At 59.2% G+C, this 11,570-nt stretch overlaps 1 protein-coding gene across 1 annotated transcript; it reads left to right on the forward strand.

Moving 5' to 3' along the window:
* Nucleotides 1–745: 745 nt before the first annotated feature.
* MYMK (myomaker, myoblast fusion factor) lies at nucleotides 746–11,272 on the forward strand. The gene is made up of 5 exons (XM_032261984.1): nucleotides 746–1,089; nucleotides 5,443–5,557; nucleotides 6,697–6,845; nucleotides 9,749–9,865; nucleotides 10,545–11,272. Exons 1-5 carry the CDS (start codon nucleotides 955–957, stop codon nucleotides 10,692–10,694), a joined length of 666 nt encoding a protein of 221 aa, XP_032117875.1. The 5' UTR covers nucleotides 746–954; the 3' UTR covers nucleotides 10,695–11,272.
* Nucleotides 11,273–11,570: the final 298 nt, after the last annotated feature.

Genomic DNA, 11,570 nt, shown 5'->3' on the forward strand with positions numbered 1-11,570 from the left:
GATGGTCCCAGGTTGTTTACTTACAGTGTGAAACAGTGTAACCAGGTAGAAAAGAACGTTAGTTTCATTAGTCTAGCCACCAAGGAAGCCTGTGTGGGGCAACAGCTGGCGAGTGAGAAGTACATGTGGGCCGGTAAGGTGGGACACTTATCTACAAGGTCCTCTTAATTACTAGAATTGGCGACATCTTGGGTCCTCTCACCTCAGGCTACCCCTGGACACAGGACCCAAGCGGCATCCACCAGGCTTCCTATTCTGAGGGGAGGACCAGGATGGAAAACATCTGGAAGGCGGGGTTGTCCTGTTGGGGACGTTATCCCAAGGTCATTGCCTCAGAGGAAAGAAATATGGTCTCCTTGGATCTTTGAATCAACTCCTCTGGCCTCTCAAAAATAAATAAATAAATGAATAAGCAACAACAACGAAAAAATGCCCGTAATCCCAGCACTTTGGGAGGCCGAGGCGATAAGATCACCTGAGGTCAGGAGTTCGAGACCAGCCTGGCCAACACGGTGAAACCCTGTCTCTACTAAAAATACAAAAATTAGCCGGGCATGGTGGCGCGCACCTGTAGTCCCAGCTACTCCAGTGGCTGAGGCAGGAGAATCTCTTGAACCCGGGAGGCGGAGGTTGCAGTGAGCAGAGATTGTGCCGCTGTACTCTAGCCTGGCGACAGAACGAGGCTCTATCTCAAAAAAAAAAAAAAGAAAAGAAAAATCAGAGGCAAGTGCTGGTCACGTGGCGTGTCAGCTGTTGATCCTCTCTGTCTGTTACTCGACATGTGTGCCCACATCCCCGCCTCCGTCCAGGGCATTTAAATCCTCTCGTGGGCGCTCCCCACAGCTGCCATCAGAGCCCTGCCCAAAGGGAGTTGCCCTTCTCCCTTCGTGCTCGTGCTGGGGACCCAGGACCCCAGCACCCACCCCACCCCAGCCAGTGCTTTCTTCCCAGCCCATGGGGACGCTGGTGGCCAAGCTGCTCCTGCCCACCCTCAGCAGCCTGGCCTTCCTCCCCACTGTCAGTATCGCGGCCAAGAGGCGGTTCCACATGGAGGCCATGGTCTACCTCTTCACCCTGTTCTTCGTGGCGGTGAGTCTGGGGGCCAGGAGAAGACCCACACAGGCCCCATCCTGGAGCCAGAGGAGAGACTGTCTGTCCACAGCGCTCTCGTATTGGGTGATGGGCAGAAGGGATTTGAAAATGAAAGAGCGAGCCCAGGTGGGGTCTGGAGACCGGAGAGAGAGGACTAGGGGAGCCCCTTCGCTTCTCTGGACCTCAGTTTCCCTATCTGTGCCAGGAAGTTGCTCTGGGATCACTGCCTGTGTGAGACCAAGCCCAGGGTGGAGCAGTGCCACTGAGTTGAGGACAAGCCCTTCCAGAGTGGCCCTGTTCTCAGCTGCTAATCAACACTGCAGGGCTGCCCGTGGGCCACCTCCCCTCCCCAGGTCTCTTTCAGCTCTACTCACAGGCCCCGATGGAGCAGAGATGAATGGGGCAAGCCAGGCCTGGGAAGGGGTCTGTGGGGTTTAGGGAGTGTGAACGCCAGGGTGAGTCCGATTCCAGAATCCTGGAGCTGCCCTCATTCAGCAGGGCCTGCTGATCTCTCCCTCTTCTGGGGCCTACCCCTCTCCCTGTGGGTCTTTCTCTTTCTATTTCTACGTCTGGCTAGCTGACTCTCGCCGCTGTCTCTCTGGCTCTTTCCCGCTCTCTGTTTCCTGGTACCTGTCATTGGGTGGTTTTGTCCTCTGTCTTTCGGGAGTGCCTGGAACCCGGTCTGCCTTTGTTTCCAAGGTGCCTGTTTCTGGGACTTGTTCTCTCTCTCTCTCTCTGGGTCTCTTTCACTCTGTGCTTCTCTTACTGGTTTTGTGTGTCTGGTTTTCTCCGTTTCCCTTTTTTGCCTTTCTCTCTCCGTCTGGTTCTCTTTGGATTTCTGGAACTCGATTCCCGCGGAATTCACTCTCTCTGAAGCTCTTGATCCCCCCTCACTGGTTCGGTCCCGGACTCTCCATGCGTCTCTCTGGCTTTAGCTGTCTACCGCTCTAGCTCGCTCCTCTCTTTCCAGCTCTCTGTCTACCCAGCCATCTACCTGCGATCTATTTCTCTGTTACCGTCTCTCCATGCAGCTGTCATTCATCTGTCTGGGTACCTCCTGCCCTCCTGCCTCTGCGTCTCTCGGACTCTCTCTGCCGACATGCCCTCACTGCTGGCTCCCACACTTGCTGCCCCACCTCCTGCCTTCCCGAAGCCTTCCTCGCTCTCCTTCCATCAGACCCCTCCTTCACCGGCAGCACAATCCCCAGCACGACACCCGCTCTGGGGAGGCAAACGTCCGACCAGCCTCCTTCTCGGGGCAGTGCTGGGCTGACCTGTGAAAACCCTATCTCCTCTCCACAGACAGCCTCCCTGTCCAGCAGCAGGGCCTCTGTGGGCAAGAATGCCAAGCGCGTGTGTGCACGCACAGGCAGTCCTGAGCGGGGGAGGCCCTGAGCACACACATGTGTTTGCAAGCATGTATTCACATGTTACACCTGCATCCTGAATTGGTCAAGTCCAATTTTGCCTGCAGCGGGAGAAGCTGAGTGTGTGCATGTGGCTATGAGCGAGGTATGCACACATCCCCTCCGGTGTGTTCCACTCCCACAGGGGACAGTGGCCAGGAACAGGCTGGGTCCTTTGTGGAACCAGATGCCCTGGAGTTTCTGAGTCCATCTCGAGAGCCAGCATCCAGGGTGGGGGACTGGGCTGGGTGCTCTATGCACAGCGTCTGATTCAGCCTTTCACCTTCCCTGCAAGACTTGGATCTTGATTCCCATTTGATAGATGAAGAAACCAGATTCCAGAGAGGCAGAGTCATTTGTGCCACTGTGAGCCTCAAAGTCTCCAGAGCTCCCGACTCACCCAAATGCCACTGCATTCACTCCTCTGGGACTCCAGCCCGGGTGGGGACTAGGAAGCCTCTTGGGCAGATAAGATGCCGAAGCCCAGAGCAGAGCTAGGATTTCTCTGCAGATCCCAGGGCCTTAGCACAGGGAGAGATGCTGGGTCTTATTCTCAAAGGCCCTGTTAGACCCAGCCCAGCAAACCACAAGCACCCACCAGGCCACCCCTCCCTGCCTGGGCCTGGGCTGGCCCCACAGCTGCCTCTGCACTGGTCTCAGAGGCCCCACCCTGCCCCACCCAGAGTGGCAGAGGCAGCTGCCTCTTGTGACAAATGTCTTCTGTCCTCAAAGCCACACTCAGTCCCTTCCAAGGTTCTGCTGACCGCGTGGTGTCCCTTCCCTTCCAATCAGGCCCCTCCCATGGCAGTCTCCATCTCTGTGCTGGACCCCTTGCTGCGTGTGCAGACCCCACAGAGACGGGGCGTGCTCGTCCCCTCACAGCAGAGAAGGCTCCCTTGCCAGCCACTCACCCGAGCTCCCACTGGGAGCATCTGCCAAGTCAGACTCCTGAGCCTGAGCTCTGACCCCCAGGTCCCCAGCCACACCCACCCCTCCAGCCCTGGCCAGGCCAGCTCTGCCCCCTGCACTGCTGTTCCAAAGTGCTGCACTTTTTCACCAATTTGGGCAGGCGGTGCCGCTCTGAAGTTCACCTTCCCCACCTGTGGGACAGAGCTAAGTTCCCACCATCGAGAGGAGCCAGCGGCCCGGTGGCAGAGGCTCCGGGTCCCCAGGGTGGGTGGGCTCTCCTTCAGACTGCTCAGAACCTAGCCTCCTCGTCCCTGAACACACGCAGCAAGCACTCTATGCTGGGAGCCGTCCATGCAGCTGGGACCAGACACAGCCATTCCTGCTCCCGAAGGGCAAAGGGCACAGGTCCTTATCAGACTCTCGCGGTAAATGGCTTAATCATACACAATGATCGGTGCTACAGCGAGGCGCAGAGAGAGCAGGCGATGAGGCCGGCGTGGGGGTGGAAAGGAGCCCAGGGAACACGAGAACAGCACGGGGCGGGAGTCCTCCTCGCTCCTGTCTCCCACAGAGGCGTGAACATCTTGAGCCGGCCCCTTCTGAAGCTTCCCTGTCCCCAAGGGAAGCAGTCACGTCCACCGCTGGTCACCCTACTCTAGCCGCTTCTTTGCCAGGCTCACTTCAAAAAAAGGTGCAGCCTACAGAGCTCGGCGCGGTCTTCTGGGTGAGCCTGGCAAGCACAGAGAGAAGCGGGGCCGCCTCCTCCCTTGCTTTAGTTGCTAGATCTCTAGTCATGCCTCCTAGGTGCACCTTCACTTTAGGCCGCGTGCAATTTAACCGACGATGCTCGGCTGTAACCGTAGGAGCACTCCGCCTCGACCCCGACTTGCCCGCTCCCCAGGTCACCCAGGGCCCCTGCTCCCTCTGTGGTGTCCCTGTCACTTCCAGACACGGGCTGCTTTCCAGCACGTCTGCTCCTCCCGCTGAGCTGGGCTGACCAAGAGTCCACCGTGCTGGTTCCCAAGCTTGTTTGTGCCAGTTGAACCTGTCAAAATAATTATGTCATGTAATTAAATATTACTTAAAATGATGAAATGCGAATCCAAGAGGAGAGTTGTTTTCTGTAGAAAAGCAGTTGGCTGCTTTGAAAACACTCCCTGGCAGCGTTTTGCTTTAAAAATTGCCATGGAAGTGGGTATCGGGGACGCAGTGATGAGAGCGCAGGGCAGAGCTGGATAAGCCTGGGGGGCCGTGCTCAGCTCCTGCGAGGGGGTCTCCGAGATCTTTGTCCACATTAAAGCCACAGAAGCCGGGAGCTGCAGCCCAGCTGTCACAGTGCGGCCCTGCCAGCCGCTGCTGCGCTGCGGGGAATCTGCTCAAAACGCACGTTTCCTACCCAAACCAGCCCTCCCGAATCAGCAACTCTCAGGCAGGGCTCAGCAACTTGTGTCTAAACAAGGCCCCGGCCTTTCCAATGCCCACTCAAGCCAGAGAACACTGCCACAGTGTAGACCAGTCATCAGACGGATAACTTGTGCAAGAAAGGGCCCCAGGAGCCCCCAAAGAACAAAGGAGCCCCAAAGAGGCTCTGGACCGACATCCAAAGATTAGTAAATGAACTCGAAGCCGTGTGCTTCCTGAAAGCACGACGCTGAAGGTTCAGGGAGAGCCGTGTGGGCTTCTGCCCCCGGGACCACTCTACCTGAGCGGGCTTCACTGAGTGACCACGAGGTCTCCGCCCTGTCCTGCCCGTGCAGATGAGCACATTCTGCCAAAGTGACGTTCAGTGAACCCTTGGCACACCCCAGTCCCTACACACCTCACTTGCCTGTGCCACTTAATTCCCACAGGACCCTCTGTGGGAGTACTTGGCAATGCCCCCATTTTTCAGATGGGGAGACTGAGGCACACAGTCACTAAGTGACTCACCGAAGTGACTTCTCGCAGCCAGCAAGTGGCCTGGCGCTCCGGGGGCCGTGGCTCGGGGACCAGCCCTGTCCTCTTTGCCTGTGACCACCTGTGCGTTTTCCGGCAGCTCCACCATGCCTGCAGCGGGCCCGGCTTGTCCGTACTGTGCTTCATGCGCCGTGACATCCTGGAGTACTTCAGCGTCTACGGGACGGCCTTGAGCATGTGGGTGTCGCTGATGGGTGAGTGGTTACCCCCTGTAGCCAAGCCCTGTGAACGAGGGCCAGCCCCCCAGTGTCCACACGCCCACCCTCAAAGCAGCCCCGCCCTCCGTCCCCACTCCCATCCCCAGGGACCTCTTCCCTTGTTCAGGTTTCAGGACTGTGCTTAATCTTTGGAAAGGAACACGCACCTCTTAAATGCCTTGATGCCTGTTTTTCATACGCTTTTAAACCGACTCCTTTGGTAAAAACTTGTTGTGACGCATTTCAACAGCAGAGGCACACGAAGGAAAAAGTGAAAGCGCTCCCTCCCGTCTCTCCCTCCCGGGGGGACCCCCGTCCACCGCTCAGGGGTTTCGCCTCCCAGACTTTCATACAAACATCAACACACACAAGTGATAGCCAGCCTGGAAGACAGGACCGTTCCTAAGCCTCCTGCCCCACAGTGTTTTTCTCCCACTGACTTTTCTGTGGCAGGGTCCCCATCACCTGAAGGCTCCCTGCCATCGAGCCTGGCCTGGGAAGGGCTTCAGCTCTCCTGAGTCTTGGTGTCATTGTCCTGCGATCCTGTGGGACAGGTTTGAGCCTATTCACTTTGCATAGTGATGATTGATTTTTAGTCACAGGATCTCACTCTGTCACTCAGGCCAGAGTTCGGTGGCATGAACACAGCTAGCTGCAGCCTCCAACTCACAGGCCCAAGCCATCCTCCCACCTCAGCCTCCCGAGTAGCTGGGGCTACAGGCATGCACCACGACACCCAGTTAACTTTTCGTGGAGATGGGGGGGGGATTCCACTGTGTTGTCCACGCTGGTCTTGAACTCCTGGCCTCAGACGATCCTCCCGCCTCAGCCTCCCAAAGCACTGGGATTACAGACGTGAGCCACCACAACCAGCTGTGGTCTATTTATTAAAACGAGGTGCTGGGAGCATAACCCGAGCTGCTGTGTCCGTGGGGAAGCAGCAGGCTGCCTGTCTTCTCACACTGGCTGAAATTCAGACCCCATCAATGACCAGGCCGGGCCTCAGGGTCTCGCTGGCTGAGGGGACGCCACGAGGGGGCACCTACAGGATGCCTCCTGGGGACTGGGGGGTGGGGGTTAGCCAGGAGGAGCAAGAGAGACCACTCACCTCCCCCCGTGTCTCCCTGGTCCTCCAGCACTGGCCGACTTCGACGAGCCCAAGAGGTCCACGTTTGTGATGTTTGGCGTCCTGACCATCGCTGTGCGGGTCTACCATGACCGCCGTGGCTACGGGGTGTACTCGGGCCCCATCGGCACTGCCATCCTCATCATTGCAGCGAAGTGGGTGTGTGCCACGCGAGCCGCGATGGATGGGGACCCAGGGGCCCGTCACCCCTCCCTGTCCCACTCCCCCTACCTCAGGTCTTCATTTACCTCCTGGCCTCGTAGGCAAGTGGGTGGAGGCAGGAATTCCACAAAAACACTTAGAAAGTGGCCGTCAGGTGCTCCGGCTGTGCGGACCGGGTGTGAATCCTGTCTGTGCTCACCAGCTCCAGACTGAGCCCTGATTACCCAACCTCTCGGCCTCCGTGCCTGGATATGGAAGGCAGGTGTTGTGATAACAGCCCCCACCTGTCTCATGGGGTGATTCAAAGACTCATTGAGAGGAGGCACCTGAAGTCCTGGCATGGAGCCTGGCTTCCAACGTGCTCCACAAATGGGAGCTATTTCTTATCTCTCTCATCATCACTCTTACTAGGAGCTGCTTTAGAGAGGCAACATCAACTTGGAAAATGGCCTGGAGTCATCTGGGAAGACTTCCTGGAGGGAGTGAGCCTTGAGCCTGGTTCTAGCCATGAGGGAGAGCGTGGTGTGAGAGTGAAGCAGCCTGAGCCAGAGCTTCTAGCACAGACAGCCCCTTGAGAGCAGCGAGGCGCTGGCCCCCACGAGGACCCCACGCGGTCCTCAGTGCTCCCTGCCTCCTCCATCCCACCAACGCCCTCCTGGCTCAGGGACCAAGCCTCACTCAAACTAGCCCAAGCTAAAGAGGGAACTTAGGGCAGAGCAGACCCGGGGTGTCTCCTGGGACACCAGAGCAGGAGGGAGCTCACCCTTGCGGGGGTCTCGCAGACCTGGGGGCCGACAGGCTTCAGCCTGAGCCTGCCCTCCAGTCCCGAGGCAGCCCGGGCACCACCTGAACATCCCTCTGGCACATTCACATTAGGAGTGCCAGCTGGAGTCTCAGGGTCCCAGACCCAATGCCAGGAGAGGACCTGGCCTGGTCCAGCCCAGCCACACTGCCAGCCCCGACCAGGGCTGCAGGGTGCCCAGCATGCTGGAGGGCAGCTCTCGGTGCAGGAGGGTCCTCGGCTGTGGGGAGGGGAATCGAGTCCAGACGGGCAGCTTGCAAAGCCCGTCCTAATCCTCCCCGCAGCCAGGGAGCACAGGACGGGTTTGCCATTTGGCCTATGAAGACACCAAGGCATGGAGGCCTCAGCAACTTAACAGGACGTCATGGCAGGGCGGTGGTGGGGCCAGGACCTGACTTTTTGAGCAGGAGACAGAGGAGCTGCTTTCTGGCTGCAACTTGGGGAAGCAGAGCTAACCCTAGGCTGACCCTGGAGGCCCCTGGGAGTCACCTGGCAGGGAGAGAGGGAGCGCTGGGCATAAGCGGCCTGGGCATGAGCGGCCTGGGCATGAGCGTGCTAGGGCCCTGGGTCCTGGCCACCCGCCTCTCGCCTCCTTCTGCCCCGGGAGGTTGCCCCTCCCTCTAGTCTTGGCCAGGTCTGAACTGGGCTGAACTGTAATTGGCCAGAAGAGAATTCACTGGTGGGGTCCCACCAAGAGCCATGAGACTGCCAACGCCCTCGGGCTGCAGATCCGGCCACAGGGGCCCGGGAGGGGCCACCCGCCTCCCCGCACCTGGGCTCAAATTGTTGTTTTCTAGACCATTTAGTGGATTTTATTTTGGATTTTCAAGGGCAGTTGTTTCCTGGAATCAAGGTGGATTTTTCTCCCTGAGCCTCGTTCCCCTCTTGAGAGGGGTTGGGAAAGGGCAGCGGGGGAGGAAGGAGGGAGGACTGGGCGACAGCGCCCTTGGGGCGGGGCCAGGCCCTCTGCGTGACCTGGGGCCAGCCCCCTCCTTCTCCCTAGTGTTGCCACTGCAGGACTGGCCAGAGAAGGGCTGGCAGCCTCAGTCCCTGCACCCAGCCAGGTCACACGGGTCCAGCTGTCTTCACACTACTGTATGCCTGCAGGGGCTCAATTCCTTGTTGGCAATGGAATTCCAGAAAACGAAAAGCCGGGCATGGATTCACAATTCGCTGGGTGGCAAAACCTGATCTGACCCAGCATACGGCTCTTGCTGCCCCGCCCCCAGGGGTTTGTGCCACACACTGTGCTTGACAGTTTACCCACTGAAATCTAAAGCCTCCTGAGTGTACCCCATGTGCCAGCCCCGCCCTGAGGGCACCATCACCCGACCCTCCTCACTTCGTTCCCACGGGGCTATCACTCCCCAGCTCTCCCAAGAGGGAGCTGGCTCAGGGAGAAAAATCCACCCTCATTCCAGGAAACAACTGCCCTTGAAAATCCAAAATAAACACTTGAAATGGCCTAGAAAACACCTGGCGGGTCCCCGGGCTGTGGCCCCACACTTCCTGCATCTTCCTCGGGATGCAGACCCCTCTCTAAGTGGGAACGCCCCCTGGAGCCTTCCTAAGCACTGGGACCTGGGAAGCAAGCCATGCTGGCCAGGTTTGTCTACTGAGGATGAGACAGGTCCTTTAACTAGGAAAGCAAATGATGCTTGTCTGTGGCTCAGGGACCACCACAAGTGCCACCCCCACGGGCCACCCTGGACTGGGAGGTCCCAAGCACTCCAGTACCTTCCTCAATAACCAATCACAGAGTCTAGTCCCCGCCGGGCTCCCCTCCGGCTGGGAGGAGAGGTGCAAGGGTGGCCTTTCACATCCCAAAGAGGCGAGAGGGAAGCGAGGTCTTTGTCGGGCATGTGGCCCAGAGGCCCTTTCCCAGCCATCTGGGCTGGGGTCCCTGCTGGGTCCCACCATGAAGGGCCCTGTCCAGCAGAAGCCATCTGAGGCTGGGGGCAGGAGGCTCCTGAGCCTCCTGTCAGGCCGGGAGAGGGCTGGGGTGAGCCTGGGCAGGGCCGGCTCTTGGGCTGGCTCAGGGAGGGTGTTCCCCAGTGCTGTGACCTAAATGCTTTGCTGTGGCCTCCTATCCCCACAGCTGCAGAAAATGAAGGAGAAGAAGGGTCTGTACCCAGACAAGAGCGTCTACACCCAGCAGATAGGCCCCGGCCTCTGCTTCGGGGCATTGGCCCTGATGCTGCGCTTCTTCTTCCAGGTACCAGCCCAGTGGGGAGGTGTCCTGTGCTGGGGAGCCCACTCAGCGTGGCTCTGCTCAGCTGGGGATACCAGGGCTGTGCCCATGCTGGGGGGGACTCTGACAGCCCCAGGCCAAAGTCAGGCATTACTCCCTGCTCACTAGTCCCTCCCAGGGTGGTGTTAGGGGCACTGCCCATGCCCAGCACCACCAGCATCATGGCCTGTGTGGACCTAGAGGTCACAGAGAGACCAAAGCCAGCCGCCTGCAGAGAGCTGGCATCTCAGACGGCAGCACAGCCTGGGAGAGGCCTGGGGCCAGTGCCTGACACCTGGAGGAGGAAGGGAGGGAGGGAGGGAGAGAGGGAGGGGAGAAGGGAGAAAGTGAAGGAGGGAGGGAGGGAGGGGAGGAGGGAGAGAAAGATGGAGGAGAGGACAGCAGGGAGAAGCGATGGGGAGGAAGGAAGGAGTGCAGCCTTATCATTAGAGGCCTGGAGAATGGCCCTGGCCCTTGCTGCCCAGGGGTTAGGTGGAGGGAAGGGCCACCGTGAGCACGACAGCTGGGAAGGCTTCCTGCAGGTGTCACAGGGCACACCAGGCCACGGCAGAGGCGGGGGCCTTGAGGTGCTCGGCTGGGCCTTGGAGAGGGAGGAGCCTCGGGGAGGAGGCTGAGCCCCAGCCTGACCGCCAGCCCCCCGCAGGACTGGGACTACACCTATGTCCACAGCTTCTACCACTGCGCGCTGGCCATGTCCTTTGTTCTGCTGCTGCCCAAGGTCAACAAGAAGGCTGGCGCCCCGGGGACCCCGGCCAAGCTGGACTGCTCCACCCTCTGCTGCACTTGTGTCTGACGCTACGCCTGGCTGGCTCTGAGCTCCTGCCCTCCGCGGCTCACGCTTGGCCAGAGTCCCAGACCGTCTCCCCTCCTGCAGCTCCTGCTGTCCTTCCCTGCCCCAGAGAAACATCTCTTCCATACCCTGAGAGGTCCCCGGGGGTCTGTGATGCGCCCACCACGCTGCACCAAATGTGTCTAAAGAACCCGCTTCTTCCGTTGTGACTGGGTGCTCAGGACCAAGCTGGAAAGATAAGAATGTTCTCCTCCCAGGCCTTGTCACGACCCATTGGCGTATCTGGTGAAGCCCTAGGTCTGGCGTCTGCCCACCCCACTGCTGGCCGGGGGCCCGGGAGTCCCAGCCGGGGGCCAGCCAGGACGGGGACTCCCATGTCATCAGTCTTCTCTTGGAAACTGCAGTCGCCACCTCTGTCCTGTGCCCTCAGGCTCTGAATGACCCCATTTAGGAAGCCTGAACCAGCGGGGCCAGCTGTATCCCTGGCCCAGGCTACTCGGGTGCCACCCCTCCCGCTGGGCCCCTGAATCAAGCCTTTTTCATAATTATAAACAATAAGAAGCGCCTCGATGTATCTACCTGAATGCATGCCAGACACTTTCTGTACGTCCTGATCCTTGAAACCAGACTCAGCCAAGCGTCGGCTCTCCCACCCCAGCTGCTTGCTCAGGGCCTGGAGTGGGGCTGCTCCTTTGGAGTGGGCAGTGTGGGAGGCGTGGGCACCACTTCTGGCCTTCAGCGCCCGGTGCTGGCTTTTAGCCCTGCACACCATGCCCTGCATGTCAAGGGGGTGGGTTTGGGGGCAGTGCCGTTGAGCAGACGCCTCAGGGCCCAAATGCTGGACTCCCTGGGCTGGGCCTCCCTGCACACCATGGGCGG

The sequence above is a fragment of the Sapajus apella genome, unplaced genomic scaffold (genome assembly GCF_009761245.1).
Source record: "Sapajus apella isolate SASKATOON/1434 unplaced genomic scaffold, GSC_monkey_1.0 scaffold126, whole genome shotgun sequence".
In the NCBI taxonomy this organism is placed as follows: Eukaryota; Metazoa; Chordata; class Mammalia; order Primates; family Cebidae; genus Sapajus; species Sapajus apella.